We start from the raw sequence: 27,437 nt of genomic DNA on the forward strand, positions 1-27,437 counted from the left end.
ATTTTTTTTTTTGAAGACTCCAAACCAGTTTTGTTTTAGAATGTCCCACCTACATTTTGGATTTGTTTGATTTTTTCCTAATTACATCATTCAGTTTGTTTCTTTGACCCTTTCCTGTCGACTGGAGGTTAAGGTCTAGAGGTTTGATTAGGTATAGGTTAGATATTTATATTGCATCACATGAACCATAAGAAAGAGTGTGCTGGTAGGCCCACGTCTCGTTGGCATAGTAATTAAACTCCACAGCACAGACCTAAAACGCCAACAAACTTGTATAAAGGGCCCTGGTCTATTGTGCCACACAAGAGTGCAAGGTCAGGGTCAGGTTCCTGCCCCCGAAGAACTCTATCTTTTGAAATTATCAACTAATTGAAATAGTATGAGCTATACTGAGTAGTAACTTGGAGACAGCAGTTAATTCTGCATCTGGGGTATGTGTGTGGGGTTTTATGGCTTAACAGAAAGCCAAACTTTGAGTTGGCCCTTGAATAAAAGAACAGAATCCAAATAGAATAGCAATAAATAATGACACTGAGGTAGCAGAGTGCATTTCAGACGCCCTTGGTTTCCCTATTAAAGAGTTCCAATTTATGGCCAATAAAGGAGTTCTGAAGTTTCTGGTTTTGCTTGTTTTTAAAAGTAAACTTCTTTCGTTTTAAAGGTAAAACAGTGGAAAGGGTGGGTGGCAGCAGGCCGAGAGACCCATGAATAAAACGATTCCCATCTTTGGTATGTGAAATGTCCTAAACTAGGTATCATAAAGAAAGAGTAGGGTTCAATTTTTAGTATATATGCTGCCAAAGCGAGCACATAGGGTTCAAGTATTTAAGGTGAGAATTCAAATATGTGTCTGAAGTTTTAAGCTTTTGTGGATATGACATTGCTATGTTAAATGAGTTTGGAACGTACTAGTGGTTTGGGACGGAAGATGCATATTAACGTGTTGTGTTGAGTCTATGGGACAACTGAGTAAAGATGTTCAACTAGACTGCTGGAAATAGACCCTCTGGAACTCATGAGATAGTGTAAGGAAGAGATTGATATTGGAAGTCTCCCAGAAAGAACTTGTGTAGGGAGTAGGGTTTATGATGGATTAAGGAGAAGACAAAAAATGTTCAATCACCGTGTTGACAAGACTTGCTAGCCACCAGCATGTTTTGATTCCCTTCTAAGAGAGCCTGAAATGGCCCCGGCAAGCATTTGAAAGTGACCCTCCAGGCTCACTAAGCCCATACGGCCCCAAAGCCATCCCGGGACAGTGCGGATTGCATGGGGTGGGGGGTGGGGGTGGGGGAGGTGTGAAGTGAGGTAAAAGGCGGAGAGGGCTGCGTCTGCGCAATAGCAGGCCGTCGGTTAGGCGCAGACCCGAGGGGCAGAGAATGGAGGGATGGATCCCGCCCGAAAGGTGGCCCGATCTTCCAACATCGCTGATAGCCATGGCGGGCGGAGCCATTCTCTGTTCGCAGCCCCTGCACTTCAGAGGAGTCACCAAAACTTTCTGGACATCACACACAAGAGAGGGTCAGAACTTCCTTCATTCCATAACATCCAGGAGTACAGCAAGACCCCGAGTATGTTCAAGAACCAGGCCAAGGAGGGTGCTGGCCACAAGCTGCTGGACGTGAGTGTCCCTCCACCCCCTAGTGGAGCCTGTCCCCTAGCTGACCAGCTAGCCGGCCAGAAAAGAACGAAGGGGTCAGTGCATGCCGATGGGAGGCAGGGGGACCTGCCCTAAATGGGAAGGTGGTAATACCTGAGAGAGAGCTTACTTGTGGGATCTTGACAATTATTTAACTTGTCAGAGCCTCGTTTTATTATCTGTTAAATAAATACAGTAATCACTGCCTACCTTACTTAAAGGGTTGTCTGAAGAACCAAAGGAGATAGGATATAAACACAAAGTAGTTAATAAATATTATTAGCTGCTGTCATCATCATGGTTGGGATTTTATCTATGTGGCTAAAGGGCTAAACTCCAGAATCTTCAGCAGTTACCCTTTTTTTCAATTCCTAAGGGTCTTTTCTTTTTCCAAATAGATGTCTTAACATCATTTTTTAAAATTCATCTTTTCCCTAATGAGCGGCAAATTTATTTTAGTATTTGTTTTTAATACTATTATATTGAAAAAGGTACTGTCAAAGATTTGCAATTCCAAAATAAAAGAGGTGCATTTTAAAGAGGTCTAGTAAATCACAATACTTGTCATTTCTGTTCTGTTGTGCAAACTTTGTAGTTCAGATTTCATCAGTAAAATGTCATCTTCTATGCTTATTTCTGACAAACTAATTGGAAGGTATTTCATTTTTTATATTTAAAAGGAAAAATGGTCTCATTGCATTTTTTTATATTTAAAGGGAAAAAATGGTCTCCTAACTTACTGAAACTCCATTTGTGAGATTTTTTTTTTTTTTTTTTTTTGTATTTTTCTGAAGCTGGAAACGGGGAGAGACAGTCAGACAGACTCCCGCATTCGCCCGACCGGGATCCACCCGGCACGCCCACCAGGGGTGGAAGCTCTGCCCACCAGGGGGGCGATGCTCTGCCCCTCCGGGGCGTCGCTCTGCCGAGACCAGAGCCACTCTAGCGCCTGGGGCAGATGCCAAGGAGCCATCCCCAGCGCCCGGGCCATCTTTGCTCCAATGGAGCCTTGGCTGCGGGAGGGGAAGAGAGAGACAGAGAGGAAGGAGAGGGGGAGGGGTGGAGAAGCAAATGGGCGCTTCTCCTATGTGCCCTGGCTGGGAATCGAACCTGGGTCCCCTGCACACCAGGCCGACGCTCTACCGCTGAGCCAACCAGCCAGGGCCATTTGTGAGATTTTTAACAAATAAGAATATTGTTTCTTAGTTTTTAAAGTGTAATACCATGAGCTTCTAGGTATAACATTCGCACACACATAAAATAGCTTTAGATGAAAGTATTTCCAATAATGTTCAAAATTTCAGGTGTAAGCATAGTGGCTAGACAATCATATACTTTGCAAAGTGTTCCCCTGCTATTTCTAGTAACCACCTGGCAACATACATAGTTATTACAATATTATTGACTATATTCCCTATGCTGTACTTTATATCCTTGTGACTATTTTGTAAGTATCAATAAGTACTTCTTAATCAATTCACCTTTTTTTACCTAGTTCCCCAACATCCCTTCTGTCTGGCAACCATCAGTCTATTCTTTCTATCTGTGAGTCTGTTTCAATTTTGTTTGTTTTAATTTTGTTCTTTAGATTCCACATATAAGTGACATCATATGGTAATTGTCTTTCTCTGACTGACTTATTTCATGTCTTAGCATAATACCATTCTTTTTATGACCAAGTAATATTCTATTATATCAATATATGTGTACTACCACATTTTTATCCACTTGTCTGTTGATGGGCTCTTGAGATGCTTCCTATCTTGGCTATGTAAATAATGCTACAATGAACATATGGATACATACATTCTTTCAAATTAGTGTTTTGGGTTTCTTTGGATGTATACCCAGAAGTGGAATTGCTGAGTCTTAAGGCAGTCCCATTCTTAAATTTTTGAGGAATCTCCATACTGTTTTCCATAGTGGCTGTACCGGTTTACATTCCCACCAGCAATGAGTAAAGATTCCTTTTCTCCACAGCCTCTCCAACACTTGTTATTACTTGTCTTGTTGAATTGGAAAGGAAGAAGTAAAAGTGTTACTTTTTGTAGAGGGCATACATGATGATCCTTTACATAGAAAATCCTAAAGACTCCACCAAAATACTATTAGAAACAATCAGCAATACAGTAAAGTTTCAGGATACAGAACCAATGTACAAAAATCTACTATTCCTATATATTAACAATGAAGTTTTAGAAAAAGAACATCTGATGTATTGTTAAATATGTTCTCCCATTCAGTGGGTTGTCTTTTCATTTTGTTGGTGGTTTCCTTTGCTATGCAAAAACTTTTAGTTTTGTGTTATTTTTTCTTTTCTTCCTCTTGCCCAAAGAGATATATGACAATGTTCGAGATTTTACTACCTATGCTTTCTTCTGTTTTAAATATTTTATGTATTTTGAGTTTGTTCTTATATATTGTATAAGAAGGTGGTCTAGTCTTATTTTTTTGTACCTATCTGTTCAATTTTCCCAATACCATTTATTGAATCTGACTGTCCTTACCTCACTGTATGTTCTTGTATCCTTTGTCAAATATTAGTTAAGTATATAAAGGCATGGGTTGATTTCTGGGCTCTCTATTCTGTTTTATTGACCTGTATGTCTGTTTTTATGCCAATACTATTACAAAACATTATTAAAAGAGATTAAAAAGATGCAGTGAAATGGAAAGATAGTCCATGTTCATACTGGAAGAATCAACATAGCTTAAAATTTAAATGTCCACATTACTCAAAGCAAATTACAGATTTAATACAACCATCCAAAAGGAATTTTTTAAAGAAATAGAACAAAAAAATGATCAGATTTGTATGGAACCACAACAGACCAAAAATAGCCAAGCAGTCCTGAGAAAAAAGAACAAAGCCAAAGGTACCACACTACCTGACTTCAAGTGATACTGTATGTAGTACCACACTACCTGACTTCAAGTGATACTGTATGTAGAGCAATGATAATCAAAAAAACATGGTATTGGCAGAAAAACAGACACACAGACCAATGGAACAAAATTGAAAGCCCAGGAATAAAACCAAATATAGATGGACAAATAATTTTTGACAGAGGAGCCACAAATATATAAGGGAAGAAAGAAAGTCTCTTCAATAAATGATGCTGGGAAAACTGGAAAGCCACATGCAAAAGAGTCATGGACAAAAATTAATTCAAAATGGATCAAAGATCTAAATATAAAATCTGAAACAATAAATTACACAGAAGAAAACATAGGTAATATTTGCTGATGACATGATACTGTACACATAGAAAATCCTAAAGTCTCTGTCAAAAAACTACTAGACCTGATAAGTGAATTAGGTAAGGTGGCAGGATATAAAATTAATATTCTGAAATCAGTGGCAATTTTATTTTTTCAGTGGCAATTTTATACACCAACAATAAACTGTCAGAGAAATTAAGGAAATAATCCCTTTCACTTGCAACAAAAAAAGTCTCTAGGACTAAATTTAACCAAGGACATAAAAGACTGGCACTCAGAAAAGAAATATAAGACATTGAAAAAAAAATCAAGGAAGATACAAACAAGTGGAAGCATGTACCATGTTCATGGATAGGAAGAATTAACATCATTAAAATGTCCATACTACCCAAAATAATCTATAGATTCAATGCAATTTTTATTAAAATACCAAAGGCATACTTCACAGATCTAGAGCAAATATTCCAAAAATTTTTATGGAACCAAAAAAGAACCCGAATAGCCCCAGCAATCTTGAAAATGAAGAACAAAGTGGGAGGTATCACACTTCCTGATATCAAGTTATACTACAATGCCATTGTAATCAAAACAGCTTGGTATTGGCATAAGAACAGGCATACAGATCAATGGAACAGAACAAAGAACCCAGAAATAAACCCATGTGTTTATGGTCAATTGGTATTTGACAAAGGAGGCAAGAGTATATAGTGGAGTAAATACAGTCTCTTTAATAAATGGAATTGAGAAAATTGGACTGGTATATACAAAAAAATGAAACTAGACCACCAACTCACAGCATTCACAAAAACAAACTCAAAATGAATAAAAGACTTAAATGTAAGTCACGAAATCATAAAAATCTTGAAAGAAAACATAAGCAGTAAACTCTCCAATATCTCTTGTAGCAAATTTTCTCGATATATCTCCACAGGCAAGTGATAAAAAGGATAAAATAAAATAAACAAATTGGACTATGTCAAACTAAACAAGTTTTGTACAGCAAAAGACACCATTAACAAAATAAAAAGACAGCTCACACAATGGGAGAACATATTTGTCAATACGTCTGATAAAGGGTTAATAACCAAAATTCATAAAGAACTTCTAAAATTCAACACCAGGAAGGTAAACAATCCAATTAAAAAATGAGTGAAGCGCCTGAGGAGGAGGTGGAGCAGTGGATAGAGCATCGGACTGGGATGTGAAGGACCCAGATTGGAGACCCTGAGGTCGCCAGCTTGAGCGCAGACTTCTCTGGTTTGAGCAAGGCTCACCAGCTTGAGCCTAAGGTCACTGGCTCGAGCAAGGGGTCACTTGGTCTGCTGTAGCCCCCTGGTCAAGGCACATATGAAAAATCAATCAATGAATAACTAAGGAATCTCAATGAAGAATTGATGTTTTTCTTCTCTCTCCCTTCCTGTCTGTCTGTCCCTATCTGTCCTTCTCTCTGACTCTCCCTGTCTCTGTCACAAAAAAAAAAAAAAAAAAAAAAAAGGGTGAAGGAACTGAATAGACACTTCTCAAAAGAGGACATACAGATGGCCAATAGGCATATGAAAAATGTTAAACATCACTAATCATCAGAGAAATGCAAATTAAAACTACAATGAGATACCATCTCACATCTGTCAGAATGACTCTCATTAACAAATCAACACACAACAAGTGCTAGTGAGGGTGTGGAGAAAAGGGAACCCTCCTGCACTGCTGGTGAGAATGCAGACTTGTGCAGCCACGGTGGAAAACAGTATGCGATTTCCTCAATAAATTAAAAATGAAACTGCCTTTTGACCCAGCTATCCCACTTTTAGGAATATATCCTAAGAATCTGAAAACACTAATTCAAAAGAAGGTATGCACTTCCATGTTTGTTGTAGCATTGTTTACAATAGCCAAGATCTAGAAACAGCCCAAGTGTCCATTGGTGGAAGAGTGGATAAAAAAGCCATGGTACATATACACAGTGAAATACTATGTACAATGGAATACTATGTGGTCATGAAAAAGAAGGAAATCTTACCTTTTGCGATGCCGTGGATGGACCTGGAGATTATTATGCTAAGTGAAATAAGCCAGGCAGAGAAAGACAAATATCATATGATCTCACTTATATGTGAAATGAACATGGCGAACTGAGGAATGGAATAGAGCACCAGTTTAATGTCAGAAAATATTTTCATGGACCAGCCTTTAGGGTGGGATGGATAAGTGCACAAAATAAAATTATGCTACCGGCGTAAAAACTGTGGTATTTTAAAATATAATTGTCGAACTTACGAGATAAGCATCAAGAGTGAGTCTTAGACGGGTGTAACAGAGGGAATCTGGTCATTTTTAAAAAATAAAACATTGTTCAGACTTAAATATAAATAAAATGGAAATAATTGTAAGTTATTTATTCTTTCTCTGCAGACCGGTACCAAATGACCCACGGACCGGTACCGGTCTACAGCCCGGGGGTTGGGGACTACTGGAAAAGAGGCAGAAGCAGGGTCATAAGGAATGGAGGGACAGCTTTTAGAGGAAAGGGGGTTAAGAGAATGGGATCAGAGACGGTGAAGAGATTAGTGAAATTATGTATACATAACACATAAATACATGTAACAGGCAGGACAGCAAATTCTAGAGGGAAGGGAGGGAGGGAAGGTGCGAGAGGGAAGCAAAGGGGGTGTATTGGGGGGCACCTTGTTGGGGGATGAGGGTGTTATATTGAGTAGGACAGTGATTTTCAACCTTTGTTTCTCATGCACTCATAAACTAATTACTAAAGAAAAAAGGGCCCTGACCTTTTCTTCTTTAGTAACTAATTTATTTGTGCCATGAGATGAAAATGGTTGTATTTAGTCAGGGGCACTGACCTTAGTAATTAGTGTGTGATTGTGCCATGAAAAAAAAAGGTTGAATATCACTGGAGTAGGATACTTGAATCCATGTTAACACAATATATTAAAAAAATTATTAAAAAAACCCATAGATAATAAACTTATGGATCTTGGTCTTAAGGAAGATTTTATGAATTTCACCCAAAAGTCAAGGGAAGTAAAGGCTAAATTAATGGCACTATATTAAAGTAAAAAGCTTCTACACAGCAAAAGAAACCACCAGCAAAACAAAAAAGTAATCAACCAAATGGTAGAAGATATTTAAACAACAGCTACAACAACGAGTTATTGTCCAGAATATGTAAAGAACTCAAACAACTCAACACCAAACAAACTATCTGTATAGTTTTGCGAACCAATGTCGCCCCAATATATTTAATTAAAAAAACGGAGAAAAAATGACCTAAACATTAAAAAAAAAATGGACAGAAGACCTGAACAGACACTTCTCCCAAGTAGACATACAAATGGCCAACACATATATAAAAAGATGTTCAATTTACCCTAGATATTTGGGAAATACAACTTCACACCTGTTAGCATGATACATTTTTGTGTTTGCCAACTTTTAAAATGCCTTGCCATAATTTTTTTATGGCCAATTCTCATTTATTTGTAGAGCAGACTAAATAGTCTACTACTTAAGGTCATGTAATTGGCCAGTTCACTTGACTAGCAAATGCAACACCCTGAAAGCATGAGGGCACTCATCGGAACCCATCTGAGCATGAAACTCACACTTTTCCTCAGATTATTTGAACACTGCTTAGAGTCAGCTATCTGTGTACTTTCTTACTTGTTAAAGAGAATCACTAAGTTCTAATATTTTCTCTTGCTACTAATATTTTCTCTTGCTACCCTAGGGGATAATCCCTGGGCCTTATTCATGTGAGGGTCCTTATTTCATGGTTACAGAAAACCAGAGAGGCTGAAAGAAGCCATTGCTCTTGAGCTTGGGCAGGAAAAAAGAGGATAGAAACAAATCTTTTTTTTTTTTTTTCTACTTTTTTTAAATTTTATTTTATTTTATTTTTAATGAGGCGACATCAATAAATCAGGATACATATATTCAAAGATAACAAGTCCAGGTTATCTTGTCTTTCAATTTGTTGCATACCCATCACCCAAAGTCAGATTGTCCTCTGTCACCTTCTATCTTGTTTTCTTTGTGCCCCTCCCCTTCCCCCTTTCCCTCTCCCTTTCCCCCCCTCCCCTGTAACCACCACACTCTTATCAATGTCTCTTAGTTTCACTTTTATGTCCCACCTACGTATAGAATAATGCAGTTCCTGTTGTTTTTCTGATTTACTTATTTCACTTCGTATAATGTTATCAAGATCCCACCATTTTGCTGTAAATGATCCGATGTCATCATTTCTTATGGCTGAGTAGTATTCCATAGTGTATATGTGCCACATCTTCTTTATCCAGTCATCTATTGACGGGCTTTTTGGTTGTTTCCATGTCCTGGCCACTGTGAACAATGCTGCAATAAACATGGGGCTGCATGTGTCTTTACGTATCAATGAGAAACAAATCTTTTAAGGAGTTAATAATTCCGTGTACCTGTAGCTTGCACAGAGAAGCGACCACCTGCTTCTCCACCCCTCCCCCTTCTTTTTCTCGCTTTCCGCCTCCTGCAGCCATGGCTCTAATGGTTCAAGCTAGTTGTGTCCAGGTGCTGAGGATGGCACCATGGCCTCATCTCAGGCACTAAAATAGCTCAGTTGCTGAGTGTTGGTCAAATAAGTTTGTAAATATGATATATATGTTTGCTCGGTTTGGGTGTTGGAGACAAGCTGTAAGTTGGCAAAGTCATTATAGCCTAAGGCTTAGTTTTAAGACTAAGCCTTTCTCACCCTTTTAATACTACGATCTTTCAAAACTAAGCTTTTCCCCACACCCTTGACTGATTGCATGATGTGGGGTGGTGCACTCTTATGAGGAATCTCATTTATGCCTCAGATAAGTGACTTTGTATCAGAGACTTTCTTATTTGTATATTGGCGTAAAGGTTTTGATTTCTACACTATAAAATGGGGCAGACCGGGGGCTCACTCTCTCGGTTCCTGAAATTAGCATTGCAGGGAGAAGCAGCCAAGATGGTGGAGTGCTGAAGGAGAAGTCAGTTTGTACAGAGAGAAGGAGATGGGGAACAGAGGTGAATAAGGCTGGTAAGGTAGAAACCTTTGATTCTAGGAAACCCTGATGAGTCAGTGGCTTTGGGAGCCCTGAATGGAAAGGGAAGTATTTTCCCACTGTGTGTATTTCTTGCCCGCTTGGTGCAAGCTAGGATTAAAGGTAATGGCCCACCAGTTCTTGGCTCTGTTGTTTCATTACCGTCTTCCAAATCAAATGCGAACCCCTACGGGCCAGGCAGCTGTGATGGTGGCTGTGACTCCTGGCTTTACTCTGAGCAATGGAGCAGCAGCCTCAGATGGGCAGAGCATCTCCTGGTAGGGGGTTTGTCAGGTGGAACCCGGTTGGGGCACATGTGGGAGTCTGTCTCTCTGCCTCCCCGCCTCTCAGTAAAAAAAATATAGTAAGTTACTCTTTTTCATGTAGAAAATCTGTGTTGGGCAAAGAAAGAATAAAGACAAAATTCTCTTTTCTTGGCAATTGATTTTAATATAGTGAAACTAATTGTTTTCCACCTGTCTGTCTTCAACACCAGACTGAATTTCTTGAGGGCAGGAACACTTCAAGTTGGAATCTGCACAATGCTAGAAATATGGTTGCAAATGATGTTTAATGTAAGGATAGTGAAGTCTTCTGTTAGGGCTAGGACGTAGGACTATCCTAGGCAAAGGTAAGCAAGTGGTTTTCAGAGAAAACCATGGAATGGAGGACAGTGAGTCAAAAAGGTCATTGGGAAATATAAAACTCAACAACAAACAAAGAAACAATCCAATAAAAAAATGGGAAGAGGATATGAATAGACACTTCTCCCAGGAAGAAATACAAATGGCCAACAGATATATGAAAAGATGCTCATCTTCTTTAGCTATTAGAGAAATGCAAATCAAAACGGCAATGAGATACCACCTCACACCTGTTCGATTAGCTGTTATTAGCAAGTCAGGTAATAGCAAATGTTGGAGAGGCTGTGGAGAAAAAGGAACCCTCATCCACTGTTGGTGGGAATGTAAAGTAGTACAACCATTATGGAAGAAAGTATGGTGGTTCCTCAAAAAACTGAAAATAGAACTACCTTATGACCCAGCAATCCCTCTACTGGGTATATACCCCAAAAACTCAGAAACATTGATACGTAAAGACACATGCAGCCCCATGTTTATTGCAGCATTGTTCACAGTGGCCAGGACATGGAAACAACCAAAAAGCCCATCAATAGATGACTGGATAAAGAAGATGTGGCACATATACACTATGGAATACTACTCAGCCATAAGAAATGATGACATCAGAACATTTACAGCAAAATGGTGGGATCTTGATAACATGATACGAAGCGAAATAAGTAAATCAGAAAAAACCAGGAACTGTATTACTCCATACGTAGGTGGGACATAATAGTGAAACTAAGAGACATTGATAAGAGTGGGGTGGTTACAGGGGGGAGGGGGAATGGGAGAGGGAAAGGGGGAGGGGGAGGGGCACAGAGAGAACAAGATAGAGGGTGACGGAGGACAATCTGACTTTGGGTGGTGGGTATGCAACATAATTGAATGACAAGATAACCTGGACTTGTTATCTTTGAATATATGTATCCTGATTTATTGATGTCACCCCATTAAAGAAATAAAATTATAAAAAAAAAAAGTCATTGGGAAAGAAGTGCAGAAAGTGAGTGAATGTATAGACTTTTAAATATATATGTAGAAGTGCTGAGGGGCTTGCATTCAGGGTGTGGCCAAAACTGACAGAGATGATAGGCATAGTAGAATTAACTGAAATCAAAATTCCCTGCACGTTCAGAAGAAGTTCTGGATGATGTCAGAAAGCTTTATGAGACTAATTTCTAGAACTTTTTGTTCAAGGTTCTAATAGCATTTTGACAAATAATTGTTTTGCTTATATTCCTGTCATTGAAGAGAACTTTGCTCAGATGAGGAAGGAAACGTTAAAAGGTAGCAAAATGAGGGGGAGGTAGGATTTTTTGCCAGTTTGTTAAAGACAAATTGAGCATCAGTATTCTAAAGGAGGGTTTTTTTTCTAATTATTTTGAATTTGTTAAAATGCACATTCAAAAAAGTAATAAAAGCACATTCAAAGTAGACTTACGTAATAAGGTTATCAAAACATGAGAAAGCACAAGGTTTCACAGTAAATACACATATAATCTTCCACAGTTTTATATTTTTGTGACATACAGTAATTGTTACTCAGTTCTCTTAAAGTACACATTAAATCATATAAAGGGTAGGTCAAAGGTAGGTTTACAGTTCATATGGAAAATAATACAATAAATAATAACAAAAATAAACTTGTTTTGCATACTCACAACTGTAAACCTACTTTTGCTTCACCCTGTATATAAAACACATTAAATTAGTCAGATGTAACAATAACAGAATGATCTAAAATATGTAAAAAGAATTTTAATACAACTAGATTATTATATATTTTAAAACAATAAATTCAACATAACTAAGGATTTATCACAGACTTTAAAAATCAAACAGTAATTCTTGAAAGACATGTAACAACAAAGATTCCTGAGAAGTTAATGTTTGTAAATAGGTCGTGTTAATTCAAGTATAGCAAAGATTGGGAATAAATATACTTCTTTTCAAGTTAGATTTTTAAAATTAAATTTATTGGAGTGACATTGGTTAGCAGAACTGTATAGATTTCGAGTGTACAATTTTATGATACATCTTCTGTATATTGCATTGTGTTTGCCATCCTAAGTCAAATCTTCCATCACCATATATTTGACCCTCTTTATCCCTTACTGCCCCACCCCTGCCCTCTGATAACCACCATACTGTTGTCTGTGCCTATGAGTTTTTGTTTTTCTTGTTTGTTCATTGGTTGCTTTCCATTTTGTATCCCTCATATGAGTGAAATCATTTGATTCTTAACTCTTTCAAATGTCTGGCTTATTTTGTTTAGCATGATTTTCTCAAGATCCATCCATGCTATTGCACACGGCAATTTTTAAGTTAGATTTTTTTTTTTTCTTCTTAAGTTAGATTTTTAATAGGCAGTTTTCCCCTATTTCCCTTGCCTCTTCCCTCTTCTCTTTACTTCTAACGTCTATATTAAAATGTCTTGTAATTTTTGAAGGCTAACCATTGTGTGTAGAGCCCTAAAAACAAAGATAAATACCAACCCACAAATATCAGTTAGTGAAGTTACTCTGGAGGAAATCACAATTAAAACCTCCAAACTATCTGTTCATTGCTTCATTCTAGTGTACTAAGTAGCCCAGAGGGTTAAATTCCAGTTCCAGTATAATTGAAGGAATACTGGGATAATTTGCAAGTAGGATCATTGCCATTTGTAAGATACAGTACCCAGTCCATATCAGATTAAGACTGGAATGTGCTAATGATGGTCTTTTTTTTTAGTTAATAAGAACTCATTGTTTATGCTACTGTTTACTTCTCTCCTTTGTTTCTCTGCTAACTTACTAAAATTTTGTTGAGGGTAGGGATAAGTTTTATAGTCATATTAATATTCCATTTCCTAATATCAATATTCCACTTCCTAATATCATACCCAATACTTACTCATAAAATTGAAGTAAACTTTAGTTATATTCTTCTTTGCCTTTTAAAGTTTTAATTTATTTACATTGTAGATGCTAAGAAAAACTTTGCACGAGTCTGAAAGTAAAGAACAGGACATAATACCTGAAACAGAAAATTTGGTGCCATTTGGGGATGTGGTATGTATGACTATCCTTAATAAATCTGTACAAGTTATTTATTATTTTAGATTAAGACTAGTTAATGTTTATTATTTGGTAATCAAAAAGTATGTATAGAAAAATGGTATTCTGATAACATATTCATCAATTTTCATTTTTATGAATCCGAAAAGCATCCAGATGATCACTGAAATAATGAAAAACACTCTGATTTACAGAAAAAAGAAATGTCTTCTATAGTAGGGATTTCCAAACTCAAGTTACATAAGAATCATCTGGAATAATTTTCAAAAACATTGATTCTTGGGCCTCACCTAAGATTTGCTAACTTAGAATTTGAGAATGAGGTTTATGAATCAGTATTTTAATTGAGTTGTTCAGGTGATTGTATTTATTGTCAGATTTAGGAAACTTTGAGCTACCATTTGAAAATTGACCCCACATCTCTCTCATCCAAAAAATAATAAACCCTGAAAACAAAATCAAACGCATATACACAAATACATAGGTAGGACCTGATATCTAGGCTAAGGACCAGAAAATTTTGTTTTCTCTTTTGAGTGCTATCGAGTATAGGACAGGAGGATCTGTGTACTTTTAGAACTGTCACATACTGTGATATTCTTTTACTGTTATCTTTTTTCTCTGAATACTATTAGAGTAGTTAATAGCTATGAGATAAGAGTTTCTCTTATATCTCTTCTCTAGCTCCCATCATATATTAATATACTTTTTTGGTTGAGAAACATGATGACCCTGACTGGGTAGCTCATGATCATGTAAAATGTCATCCCAATACACCAAAGTTGCATGTTCCATCCCCAGTCAGGGCACACACAACAATCAACCAATTAATGCAGAAATAAGTGGAATAATAAGCCAGTGTTTCTCTCTCTTTCTCCTTCTCTCTCTCTAAAATCAATAAGTAAAAAAATTTTTAAACTCTGACCTGTGGTTGTGCAGCAAATAAAGCGTCGACCTGGAATGCTGAGGTTGTCAGTTCGAAACCCCAGGCTTGCTCAGTCAAGGCACAGACAGGAAGCAACTGCTTCTTGTTCCCCCTCTTTTCTTTTCTCTTCTCTCTCTCTCTCTCTCTCTCTCTCTCTCTCTCTCTCTCCCTCCCCCTCTTTCTAAAATCAATAAATGCAACCTTTCTTAAAAATTTAAAAAACATGCTTAATTTAACATCACTATTTTGGGAGAAATAGTAAGACTATATTAACATACACATTTTTGATTTTATGAAATGACCATGGTGTGTATTTATATATAATTATATAACACTTAAAAAACCTCTCCTCCCTTCCCCTCCCCTGGTAACCACTGCACTCTTATCTATCTATTTCTATGAGTCTCGATTTTGTGTCCCACCTATGTATGAAATCATACAGTTCTTAGTTTTTTCTGATTTACCTATTTCACTCAGTATAATGTTATCAAGGTCCATCCATGTTGTCATAAATGATCCTATGTCATCATTTCTTATGGCTGAGTAATATTCCATAGTATATAGGTACCACATCTTCTTTATCCAGTCCTCTATTGAAGGGCTTTTTGGTTGTTTCCATGGCTTGGCAACATGAACAATGCTGTGATGAATATGGGGCTGCATGTGTCTTTACGTACCAGTGTGTTTGAGTTTTGGAAGTATATACCCAGTAGAGGGATTGCTGGGTCATAAGGTAGTTCTATTCTTAACTTTTTGAGGAACCACCATACTTTCTTCCATAATGGTTGTACTACTTTATATTCCTACCAACAGTGAATGAGGGTTCCTTTTTTCCCACAGCCTCTCCAACACTTGTGAGAAAAGATTTTTTGAAATCACTTTTGGCCATAAGCACTTATGCATGCCATTATGTTGACATACTCATTTCCATAATCTATGCTCTTGAATATGACTTCCACGTCTTTTTAGAACTGAAATTTTGAAGACCATTTTGATTTTACTCACACTTTCTAACTTCACAGTTTGTATTTTTCTTATTTGAATTACATGTTGCTAGATATGGAAAAATCTAGCTTCTCTTAAAGATCCACTAGAAGTTTTTGACAGAGACGTTTGACATCTAATTGATAGCTCCTCCCAATGCGTGATTTAGTCACACCACTTACTCTGTGAAAGTTTTGTGACTTATTCTGAGGTATTTGGCAAGGTTTCTACATGCATAAACAATAACTGCTTCACAATCTCAATACTCCTGTTTCTGATGGTCACATCCCATTTTCAGAAAAAAAAGTGAAAAAGCTGTGTCTTAAAGTTGGACTCAAAGAGCCTTTTGTGCATAGCTTTGTGGTTGCTTTCCTATTTTAAATACATGTTCCTGAGTGTTTGGGGTGAAGATATTGACATAGTTATTGCTTTGGGCCACAGATGCATCTCAGATTCTGTTGCAACATTTGTTATCTGCAGTCTGTGAGTGGTCATTATTGTATTTTTGAGTTAAATATTTTTCTATATTTGAATAGAAACTCTCTTTTCTATATTATATGATTATGTAAAAGTATAAAGAGCTATTGAAACATAAGGAAAATTAAAGTTCTTGCCCGTGATTTCATGTTGAGCTACTTGGCAGGCAGGCAGTGATTTGCATTGTATAGAATTATACAGTACAAGGTATAGCTACACTCCCCTCCTCATGTACAACCCAATTTTAAGAAATAAACAATGGTGCATGGAATCATCTATGGCAATACTGTTTAAAGTTTCTCCTAGATTATATAATAACCATTATCCCCCGCCTTTTGAATTTAAAAACTTAGAATCTTTGCTTTACTAATGTTTCCTTAAGAAGTAGACCATAGGCCCTGGCCGGTTGGCTCAGTGGTAGAGCGTCGGCCTGGCGTGCAGAGGTCCCTGGTTCGATTCCCAGCCAGGGCACACAGGAGAGGCGCCCATCTGCTTCTCCACCCCTCCCCCTCTCCTTCCTCTCTGTCTCTCTCTTCCCTTCCTGCAGCGAGGCTCCATTGGAGCAAAGATGGCCCGGGCGCTGGGGATGGCTCCTTGGCCTCTGCCCCAGGTGCTAGAGTGGCTCTGGTCGCAAAAGAGTGACGCCCCGGGAGGGCAGAGCATAGCCCCCTGGTGGGCAGAGCGTCGCCCCCTGGTGGGCGTGCCGGGTGGATCCCGGGCGGGAGCATGCGGGAGTCTGTCTGACTGTCTCTCCCCATTTCCAGCTTCAGAAAAATACAAAAAAAAAAAAAAAAAAAAAAAAAGAAGTAGACCATAATATTTTCTTCTTATGATTTCATCATTCAGATACAGTAGTTTTTTTTGTTGTTTGTTTGTTTGTTTGTTTTGTGTTTTTCTGAAGCTGGAAATGGGGAGGCAGTCAGACAGACTCCTGCATGCGCCCGACCGGGATCCACCAGCATACCCACCAGGGGGCGATGCTCTGCCCATCCGGGGCGTCGCTCTGTTGCGACTAGAGCCAGTCTAGAGCCTGAGGCAGAGGCCATGGAGCCATCCCCAGCGCTGGGGCCATCTTTGCTCCAATGGAGGCTTGGCTGCAGGAGGGGAAGAGAGAGACAGAGAGGAAGGAGAGGAGGAGGGGTGGAGAAGTAGATGGGCGCCTCTCCTGTGTGCCCTGGCCGGGAATCAAACCAGGGACTTCCGCACACCAGGCCGACGCTCCACCACTGAGCCAACCGGCCAGGGCTGATACAGTAGTTTTTAAATTAAACATTGAATGCTAACATCTTTTTCTGTATTTTTCTAAAATCAATTATATTACATTTAAAAATACTATTGGGCCATTTATTTTGTTTTATAATGTAATATAATATTGCTATTACATTTACTCTTTTTTTTTTAAAGCCAAACATGGCTAAATATATTTAGCTAATACTGCTTATTACTTTCAAGTGTTCCTGAATTCATTTTGTATTAATTTTATGGTTAAACACAAGATACAATTTTCTTTAATATCTACACACACTTTGTATATGAGAGAATAAATATTTCACAGTCCTTGGCATATTATAGTCGATGAATGATTGTTAAATGAATAAAGTGGTTTTAGGATACTGGATAAAAAGCTTATTTTAAGCAAGGTATATTTCTCATTATCATATGCAAGATGCTACATTTTATCACTTCTTACCTAATATAAAATAAAACCGATTCAAAGAGTGATGGTTGGATTTAGGTTGGTAATAAACTATTGTTTTACTTTGTATTCTTGTTTATTTTTGGTTTATTTTAAACAAATCCTGCCTATTTTTCTTCTGCATTTCTACTCTCTGGTGTTTTCTAATCACTGGATATTTCTAATGAGAAAGACTGATAAAGTGGAACTCTAAAAAAAATATGTGGTTTTGGTGTAGAATAAAATGGAAGAAAAGTTAACTTTAAAAAGTTCATTCACTGTGTTTTTTATTTTGATTGTTACAGGTTGGCTGCCTGGCTGTTCATATAAGGAGCTGCAGATATTTTACACCTAAGAGTATCCTTTCTTTTGACTTAAGAGCCATACTGTGATCATATATCAAGGCTTCGGTTATATAGTACTGCATTACAAGACACTTTAAGACTTAGTAGCTTAAAACATTAGCTATTTTATTATTAGTCACTGTCTGTGCATTCACTAGGTGGCACTTCTGCTTTGTTATCACAGCTGAGGCTGCAGTCATCTGGCAGCTCAAAAAGGCTGGAAAATCTAAAGTGGCCCATTTATGTTCTTGGTGCTTTACTAGACTCATTGGGATGCTGACATGGTTGGACCTTTCTCTTTCCATGTAATCCCAGGGTCTTGTCTTTTGTTATTTTTTTCTGTATTCTTTATGACTTTAAAAACATATTACATTAAAATATTATTTATCTTCATTACTGAAATTTGGTATCCCCTTAAAATTTTCACCCTGGCTAGTGCTCCTCTGACCTTATCCTAGTCCCAGCCCTGGTCATGTCCATTGCATGTTAAAGTAGTCACAGATCCAGGCAAGATTCGAGAGCAGAGGAAAATAAATTCCACTTTTTGATACGGAGAGTGACAAAAGATTTTTAGCCATCTTTAACCCACCTCAATCACTATATAAGTTAATAGAAAAATATATCTTCGTCTATAGTACTAATTTATTTCTGAGTAATAACTGTTCTCTTAAACATTGTTTAAAGGATTTATTTACCTTTAAATATTGATATATTGAATACCTATTATTAGATTTATCATGGCATAAACCTAGTCTTATAAAGACTTGGTGTTCCTTTTTTATTTTTATTAAAAAAATTTTTATTCCTCTCACGTAAAAAAAATTTTTTTTATTGTATGTATGAGAGAAAGAGAGAGAGGCAGGAAAGGAGAGAGATGAGAAGCATCAACTCATAGTTCTGTCACTTTAGTGGTTGGTCATTGATTGCTTCTCATACGTGCCTTGACCAGGGGCTTAAGGTGAGCCAGTGGCCCCTTTCCTTGGGCTCACACCAGTGACCCCACTGGGATTATGTTGATGACACCATCCCCAATCTGGCAAGCCTGTGCTCAAGCTGGATGAGCCCGCTGTCAAGCTGATGACCTCAGGGTTTCGAAACTGGGTCCTCAGTATCCCAGGTTGACACTCTATCCACTGTGCCACCACCAGTCAGGCCTGGTGTTTCTTTTTTACATAAATGAATTAGTGAAGAGAATTCTTTATAAAGAGATTTTTAAAGATAATTAGTAAAATTATAAAAACAATTTTTTTTTCCTTCTATTTTTCCGAAGCTGGAAATGGGGAGGCAGCCACACAGACTCCCGCATGTGCCCGACCAGGATCCACCCGGCACGCCCACCAGGGGGCGATGCTCTGCCCCTCCGGGGCGTCTCTCTGTTGCAACCAGAGCCACTCTAGCGCCTGGGGCAGAGGCCAAGGAGCCATCCCCAGCGCCCGGGCCATGCGGGAGGAGAGGAGAGAGACAGAGAGGAAGGAGAGGGGGAGGGTGGAGAAGCAGACAGGTGCTTCTCCTGTGTGCTCTGGCGGGGAATGGAACCAGGGACTTCCGGACGCCAGGCCAACACTCTACCACTGAGCCAACCGGCCAGGGACACAAAATTATTTTAATGCACACAGTGTTATGAAAGATAAACATGCACACCAATATATGTATTATAGTATAAGTGAAGTATATAGTGAAATGAATTAGAGTAGAATGCTGTTCTAAATTGTGTCTTAAATTTAAAAATAAATTACTCTCAGATGACAATTTTTGAATTTCTATGCAATTATGCTTAGAAAAAAATTTCAACTATATATTATTGTAAATGTTTATCACTTTAAAATGTTTATCACCCTGGCTGGTTGGCTCAGCTGTAGAGCATTGGCCAGGCATGTGGAAGTCCCGGGTTTGATTCCCATGCAGGGCACATAGAAGTGCTCATCTGCTTCTCCACCCTCCCCCCTCTCCTTTCTCTCCATCACTCTCTTCCCCTCCCGCAGCCAAGGCTCCCTTGGAGCAAAGTTGGCCCGGGCACTGAGGATGGCTCTGTGGCCTCCCACTCAGGCACTAGAATGGCTCCAATTGCAGCAGAGCAATGCCCCAGATGGGCCAAGCATCAACCCCTGGTGGGCATGCCAGGTGGATCCCAGGCGTGCGCATGCAGAAGTCTCTCTGACTGTCTCCCCACTTCTAACTTTGGAAAAATACAGAAAAAAAAAAAAAAAGGTAAAAGAAAAATTGCAAAGGAATTACAATGGAAATATATATAAGGATAAAAATATGAGAAATGACCTAAAAAAGATTCTTTTCCTACTTATATTGTACCTAATATTGATGGGCAAAATTATTATTTTTAAAGGGCTTTTTTACTATTTAATATGCTCTACAATTACCTCTTTCTTTATATGATTGATTTTTAGGTTTTGGCCTGAATTGTCTAATGGATTAATTTTATAATGCATTATTGTTCAATCACAACAAAATTTGCTTCCTAAATATTTATGTTTTCAGTCAATTTACAGCATTATGATAATTTGTGCATTCGCATCACTATAAACAACGTTGTAAAATGTACAAAAATGCGTAGCTTTCTACCCCAAAACACACAAAATGTCAGTAATGAAAGGAAAACCATAATTAAGTTTGATGACATGAAGTATTTTTCTGTACAGGTAATGTTAAAGTTCTCTTTTAAATATAAGAATGTATTTTATAGTTTCAAATATGCTACATTAGTTATATCTTTTTGTGGGGGATAGGAAAGAAACGAAAGCAGTACCTTTATGTTATTTTACAGTATTCTATTTCTATATTATGGGCTAGTTGATGTTTTTAAAAAAGATAAATAGCTTACTGTGAAGTATACAATCTGGTGATCGTTTCCCCTGAGTTCTTACTGTCAGTGTTTTATCACACATGCATTTGTCTGTCTTGCTCTTTCCCTCCCATCTACTATCTTCCACCCCGTCTTAGTCAGTTTGGGCTGCTATAACAAATTACTGTAGACTGGGTGGCTTAAACAACAAATGTTTATGATACGAAGCGAAATAAGTAAATCAGAAAAAAACAGGAACTGTATTATTCCATACGTAGGTGGGACATAATAGTGAAACTAAGAGACATTGATAAGAGTGTGGTGGTTACGGGGGGGAGGGGGGAATGGGAGAGGGATAGGGGTGGGAGGGGCACAAAGGAAACAAGATAGAAGGTGACAGAGGACAATCTGACTTTGGGTGGTGGGTATGCAACATAATTGAACGACAAGATAACCTGGACTTGTTATCTTTGAATATATGTATCCTGATTTATTGATGTCACCCCATTAAAAAAATAAAATTATAAAATAAAAAACAAAAAAAAAAACAAAAAAAAAAACAACAAATGTTTATTTCTCACCTTTCTGAAAAATGGGAAGTTCAAGATCAAGGTCCTGTCAGATCCGTTGTCTCGCGACAGCCTGCTTCCTGGTTTGCTGATGGTCATCTTCTTACTGGTACAGTGATATGGCAGAGAGCAAAGAGAGATCATCCTTTTTGTGCCTCTTTTTATAAGGAAACTAATTCAATTTATGAGAGTTCTACCCTCCCAAACACTCCACTTACAAATACCATCATCACATTGGGGTTTTAGGGTTCTTTTTTTAAATTTTTTATTTAGAAAACTAACTTTAACAGGGTGACATTGATCAATAGGAGTACATAGGTTTCAGGTAAACATTTCTGTAGCATTTGAACTGTTGATTATGTTGTGTAGCCATCAGCCAGTCAAATCATTTTCCATCACCGTATATTTGTCTCTCTTCCGCCTTTACCCCCACCTTCTCCCCCTCCTGCACCCGCACTTCTCCTTCCCCCTGGTAACCACTTCACTTTTACCTCTGTCCATGAGTCTCAAGTTTTATATCCCACCTATGTGTGAAATCATACAGTTCTTAGCTTTTTCTGCTTTACTTATTTCACTCAGTATAATGTTCTCAAGGTCCATCCATGTTGTTGTGGATTTTGAATTCAACATATGAATTTTGAGGTGGCACAAAAATTTAGTTCATAAATAACAGTATTTCTTTTTTCTCCATTCTTCTTATATAAAATCTCTCTACTTATTTTTTCTCCAATTATTTTTGTATGGATTAACCTCTTCAGTCTTTATAACAATTCCCCAAAATATACATACTCTCATTAGCATCAACAAAATGAAATACAACCTACAAAATGGGAGAAAATATTTGCAAATCATATATCTAATAAGAGGTTAATACTCAAATATATATAAAGAACTCTTTCAATTCAATAGAAGAAAAATCCAATTACAAAATGGGCAGAGGATCTGATAAACATTTTTCCAAAGCAGACATACAGATGGCCTATAGGTACATGAAAAGGTGCTCAACATCACTAATCATTAGGGAAATGCAAATCAGAACCGCAATGAGATATCACCTCACACTGTTAAAATGATTGTGATCTACAAGACAAGAAATAGCAAGTGTTGGCAAGGATGTGTAGAAAGGGAACCCTTGAATACTATTGATAAGAATGTAAATTGGTCCAGCCACTATGGAAAATAGTGTTAAGGCTCCTCAAAAAATTAAAACTACCCTGGCTGGTTGGCTCAGTGGTAGAGCGTCGGCCTGGCGTGCTGAAGTCCCGGGTTCGATTCCCGGCCAGGGCACACAGGAGAAGCGCCCATCTGCTTCTCCACCCCTCCCCCTCTCCTTCCTCTCTGTCTCTCTCTTCCCCTCCCGTAGCGAGGCTCCATTGGAGCAAAGATGGCCCCGGTGCTGGGGATGGCTCCTTGGCCTCTGCCCCAGGCGCTAGAGTGGCTCTGGTTGAGACGCCCCGGATGGGCAGAGCATCACCCCCTGGTGGGCAGAGCGTAGCCCCTGGTGGGTGTGCCGGGTGGATCCCGGTAGGGCGCATGCGGGAGTCTGTCTGACTGTCTCTCCCCATTTCCAGCTTCAGAAAAATAAAAAAAAAAAAAAAAAAAAAATTGAAACTAGAACTACCATATGATCCAGTAATCCTACTTCTGGGTATTTATTCAAAGAAAAGAAAAACACTATCTCAGAAAGATATCTGCATCCCCCACAGGTTCATTGCACCATTATTTACAATAGCCAGTATGTGGGGAAAGAAACCTAAGTGTCCATCCAAGGATAAAGAGATTAAAATTTTTTTTAAATAAAATGTTATTGAGTCATAAAAAAAGAAGTAAATCCTGCCATTGGCAACAACATGAATGGACCTTGAGGGCATAATACTAGGTGAAGTAAGACAGAAAAAGACAAATACTGCATTATCTAACTTAAATCTGGAATCTAAAAAAAATAAACCAAAATCCCAATTCATGTATATGGAGAACAGACTGCTGGTTGCCACAGGTGGAGTTTTGGGGGTGGGCAAAATGGGTGAAGGTACAAACTTCCAGTTATAATATATATATATAAAATATAAGCTATACCATATTTTCCCACGTATAAGATGCACCTTAATTTTGACCTGAAATGGGGGAAAAGGTGTATTATGTAAAGTTATTGAACTCAAGTTTTGATCATCATAAAATTCATACAACTCCTCATCCATGTGCAAAAGTGGGAAATGCAAGTAAAATCCCCTACAACCACTATATAAGACGCATCCAGTTTTTAGACCCCAAATATTTTGGGGGTGCATCTTATACATGGGGAAATACAGTATATGTTCTGGGAATCTAATGTATGGCATGGTAACAATAGTTAATGATACTGTATTGTGTATTTGAAAGCTGCAAAGAGAGTAGATCTTAAAAGTTCTAATCACAAGAAAAAAAGGTGTAACTGTATAGTGATGGGTATTAACTAGACTATTGTGATCATTCTGCAATATATACAAATATCAAATCATTATGTCATACACCTAAAAGTAATGCAATGTTGTATATTAGTTGTATCTCACTTAATTAAAAAAATGCTCTTAGAATCTTGGGGTTAGAAGGTATGAGATGTTTTTCTAATCAGCAAGAGTGTATAGATCTTAAAGGTGACATAATAATGATACTGTATTACAGATTTTTAAGTTCCAAGTTGATACAATGGTGTACATTTTATCAAAAAGTTAAAGAAAAAAGCTGAGAATGATGTTGGATATCTTTTGGTATTGGATGTTTGGATTACATTGGTTATTTGGATTGGCTATTGGATTACCTTTGATAAGTTTCAGTAGAACATTGAGGCTAAACTTCTATGTAGAATTAAAAGAGAGAATGTATATAATGGGTGTTTCAAAAAGACTACATTTGATATTAGATATAAACAAGATCCTGATTTTTGTTGACATTAGGGTATATGTGACTGAGATTGAAAAGTTATAAGGCTGAAAACTAATGATTAGATATGCACATAATATATAGTTTATAGATGTATTTATTCAGAAATTATATCTGAAATCAGACTGAAAATATAATGCTTCTTTTTTACGTGTATTTTGTATCAAGGTCCCCAAGCGTCAAGATGATGTGCGTAATAACATTCACTTGGATCTAATACAATATGACAATAAAGAGAAATGTGCTGTCCTGTTAGGGAGTGTTCAGGTACACCTCTATGAAGTAATTCTGGTACGTATGCAGATCATTTTTCACTTTAGTATCACACTGTCCAGTTGGTGTTTATTAAGATTTAGCTATACCTGAAGGATTCCTTGTGTTTATTATCTGCCTTCAAACTCGTGCTCAGGAAACATATCTCCCTCTGGCTACTAAAAATTTTTCTTTGGTTTATAACAGCATAATGTTTTTGAAAAATTTTTTTTGGAAGGGCCGTGGTACAATCTGAAAAATTAAGCATATTTTCTGAAATATTTTTAAACAAAACTAAAACCACAAATTCTATCTCTCAGTTGGCAGCATAAATTTCAGGGTTTTTTTTATCCTCAGCTGTGCTGCTTGCCATCTGCCCTGTGCATGTGTCATTTTGGGGTCAGCAAAAGTTTTGGGCAGAGTTTACACACAGATTTTTGTGGTTCCTTCTCTCTTGCTTTCTCCTTCCTTGGAGTGTCCTGTCCCCCACTCCCATTACAAATATTGAAACAAGAAAAATCCATGAATCCTTGGTGATCTTAAAAAGAGAGAGAGAGAGACAGCATGGGAAGAAAAAGGAAAGCCTTTTATTTTTAAACAGAAGAATGCCAGCTCCTAAAGTAGAAGGAACGATAGAATTACAAATTTACCATTTTTGCAACATTTTATAGTGAATAATAATTCAGTCAAGAGTTATCAGTGGTAAAACATTAGGTAAAAAATGTTTGGGAAACAAGATATTTGAATGGTGCCAAAGTACGAGACCACAGATTAATTGTTACAAAAGCGGAAATGTTCCTGTACAATAGTGAGATGTGATGGTTACCATTTTAACCAAGAGCTTGAACTTAGCATAAGTAATTGTAGACAACTTAACACCTAAGGTGGTATAATATGACATACACAACCTATGAATTATTCTTATCAAAAATGTTTAAGCTAGGTCTAATCAACCCAAGTCTAGATGTAATTTTTAGGAGATGGAGGAAAAGTTAAATAATGCCATGACAACATGATAAGGTAAATAATGTGAGACATACCATCATTGCTTTAAAAAGTTAAGGTCAGCCTGACCAGGTGTTGGCACAATGGATAGAGTGTTGGACTGGGACGTGGAGGACCCAGGTTCGAAACCCCTAGGTAGCCGGATTGAGTGTGGGCTCATCTAGTTTGAGCAAGGCTCAGCAGCTTGAGCCCAAGGTTGCTGGCTTGAGCAAGGGGTCACTGGGTCTGCTATAGCCCCTGGTCAAGGCACATATGAGAAAGCAATCAATGAACAACTAAAGTGTTGCAACAAAGAATTGATGCTTCTCATCTCTCTCCCTTCCTGTCTCTCTGTCCCTATCTATCCCTCTCTCTGACTCTCTCTCTGTCTCTGCCAAAAAAAAAAAAAAAAAAAAAAAGTTAAGGTCATTAAAGAAAAAACAAAGGTGCAACAACTGTTCTAGATTAAAAGAGATGCAATAACTTGGATTGAATACAGGTTTAAAAAAGTTACAAAAACATTCTTGAGAAAGTTATGACACTTAATATATACTGAATATTAGATAAAATTCTAAAATTGTTAATTCTCTAGTATGATACTAATATTGTAGTTATGTAGGAGAATATTCTTTTTTTTTTTTGCAAGACAGAGTCAGCTTATCATGTAGATTTATGTTTAACCTTTCAATAAGAAATTATATTTTCTAAAAGTACAGTTCCTCTAAGACTTCCATAAAGGAGTATTATAACTAGCAGGAACATTTTTTGTCTAAAACATAACTGTAGAAATTGACATTTATTTTTCGTACAATCTGGAATTCTGATTTTCTTCCAAATATTCATTTTATTTGTATTTTAACTACTAAATTAATACTAAATTAATCATAGGTGCATTGAAATCATTACCTAATTTTTAAAAATTTATGAAATGGTTTAAATTTTATATATGAGCGAGTCTATATTTAATAATTTTATTATTTATTTTTTTCTAGAAAGGGTGCTTTACTGAAGAATTTCAAATGTTGAATAAAAAAACAGTAAGAGCTTTATTGAAACTTCCAAAGTTTTATACCTACACTTAACATTTTATATACCTTTACTCTGATATTGTTTGTAGACTCTGATGCTGTTTTCATTCTTTTGTTGCCCTATTAGACACTATCTGAATTAATAGAAATATATTAAATGGAGAATACAGTATTTACTTACAAAATCTTCATCTCCACCTTTTTTAAAAAAATTAATAACCAATCTTACTGCTCAATGGTGAACAAGAAAATTAGAAACCATTGGGTAAGAGAGTAAAACGCCTCTAGCTGTTTCTCTGACAGTATAGCCTCAGGATTATCACTTGCTGAGGAAATATTATTTTTCTCCTTGAGTTTCTAGAGAGTTGTTTCCAGTTCTCACTTTAATTTCTTTTTAAGTACTTAAAAGTTATTATCTTGATTACTTGCTCTTCTCTATTCAGAGAGGCTTCTGCCACCAATGCTGAAACAGGGACAAGGAGCATAAAAAATAGAATAATGGACATTTGAGGTCATAACCTCTGACACCTTCTTGCATTTCACATATAAACAAGCGGGGTTTAGAGACTAAGCCAAAATATTATCTGAAAATGGAAGTGGAGGTGGGAGAAGTATGAGTAAATCTTTTAAAATATATATACATGTGTATATGATATATACATATATACATAATATGTATCTCAGCGTGTCCTATTAAGAATTATAAATTGATATCTCCACATTTTAGTCATATAATATGGCTTAACTTTAACATAAAAGTTTTTAACATTTTAGGAAGTCCATCGATTCTTTTATAGGAATTCTTTTGGTAACTTTATATTTTTTTTAATCAGGAGAATCATGATTTGGTTTTCTAATTTATAGATTTGTGAAGTAA

General features: G+C 37.2%; 1 protein-coding gene across 1 annotated transcript in view; it reads left to right on the top strand.

The window, feature by feature from the left end:
• The first annotated feature begins 1,387 nt into the window (after positions 1–1,387).
• C2CD6 (C2 calcium dependent domain containing 6) overlaps positions 1,388–27,437 on the top strand; it is a 99,509-nt gene continuing 73,459 nt past the window's right edge. The window contains exons 1-6 of the mRNA XM_066233025.1: positions 1,388–1,621; positions 13,514–13,600; positions 17,973–18,024; positions 20,505–20,665; positions 24,465–24,587; positions 26,525–26,569. Of these exons, the coding sequence (XP_066089122.1) occupies positions 1,388–1,621; positions 13,514–13,600; positions 17,973–18,024; positions 20,505–20,665; positions 24,465–24,587; positions 26,525–26,569 (702 nt within the window). The remainder of the gene's footprint in view (positions 1,622–13,513; positions 13,601–17,972; positions 18,025–20,504; positions 20,666–24,464; positions 24,588–26,524; positions 26,570–27,437) is intronic.

Source organism: Saccopteryx bilineata, chromosome 5, assembly GCF_036850765.1.
Source record: "Saccopteryx bilineata isolate mSacBil1 chromosome 5, mSacBil1_pri_phased_curated, whole genome shotgun sequence".
Taxonomy (NCBI): domain Eukaryota; kingdom Metazoa; phylum Chordata; class Mammalia; order Chiroptera; family Emballonuridae; genus Saccopteryx; species Saccopteryx bilineata.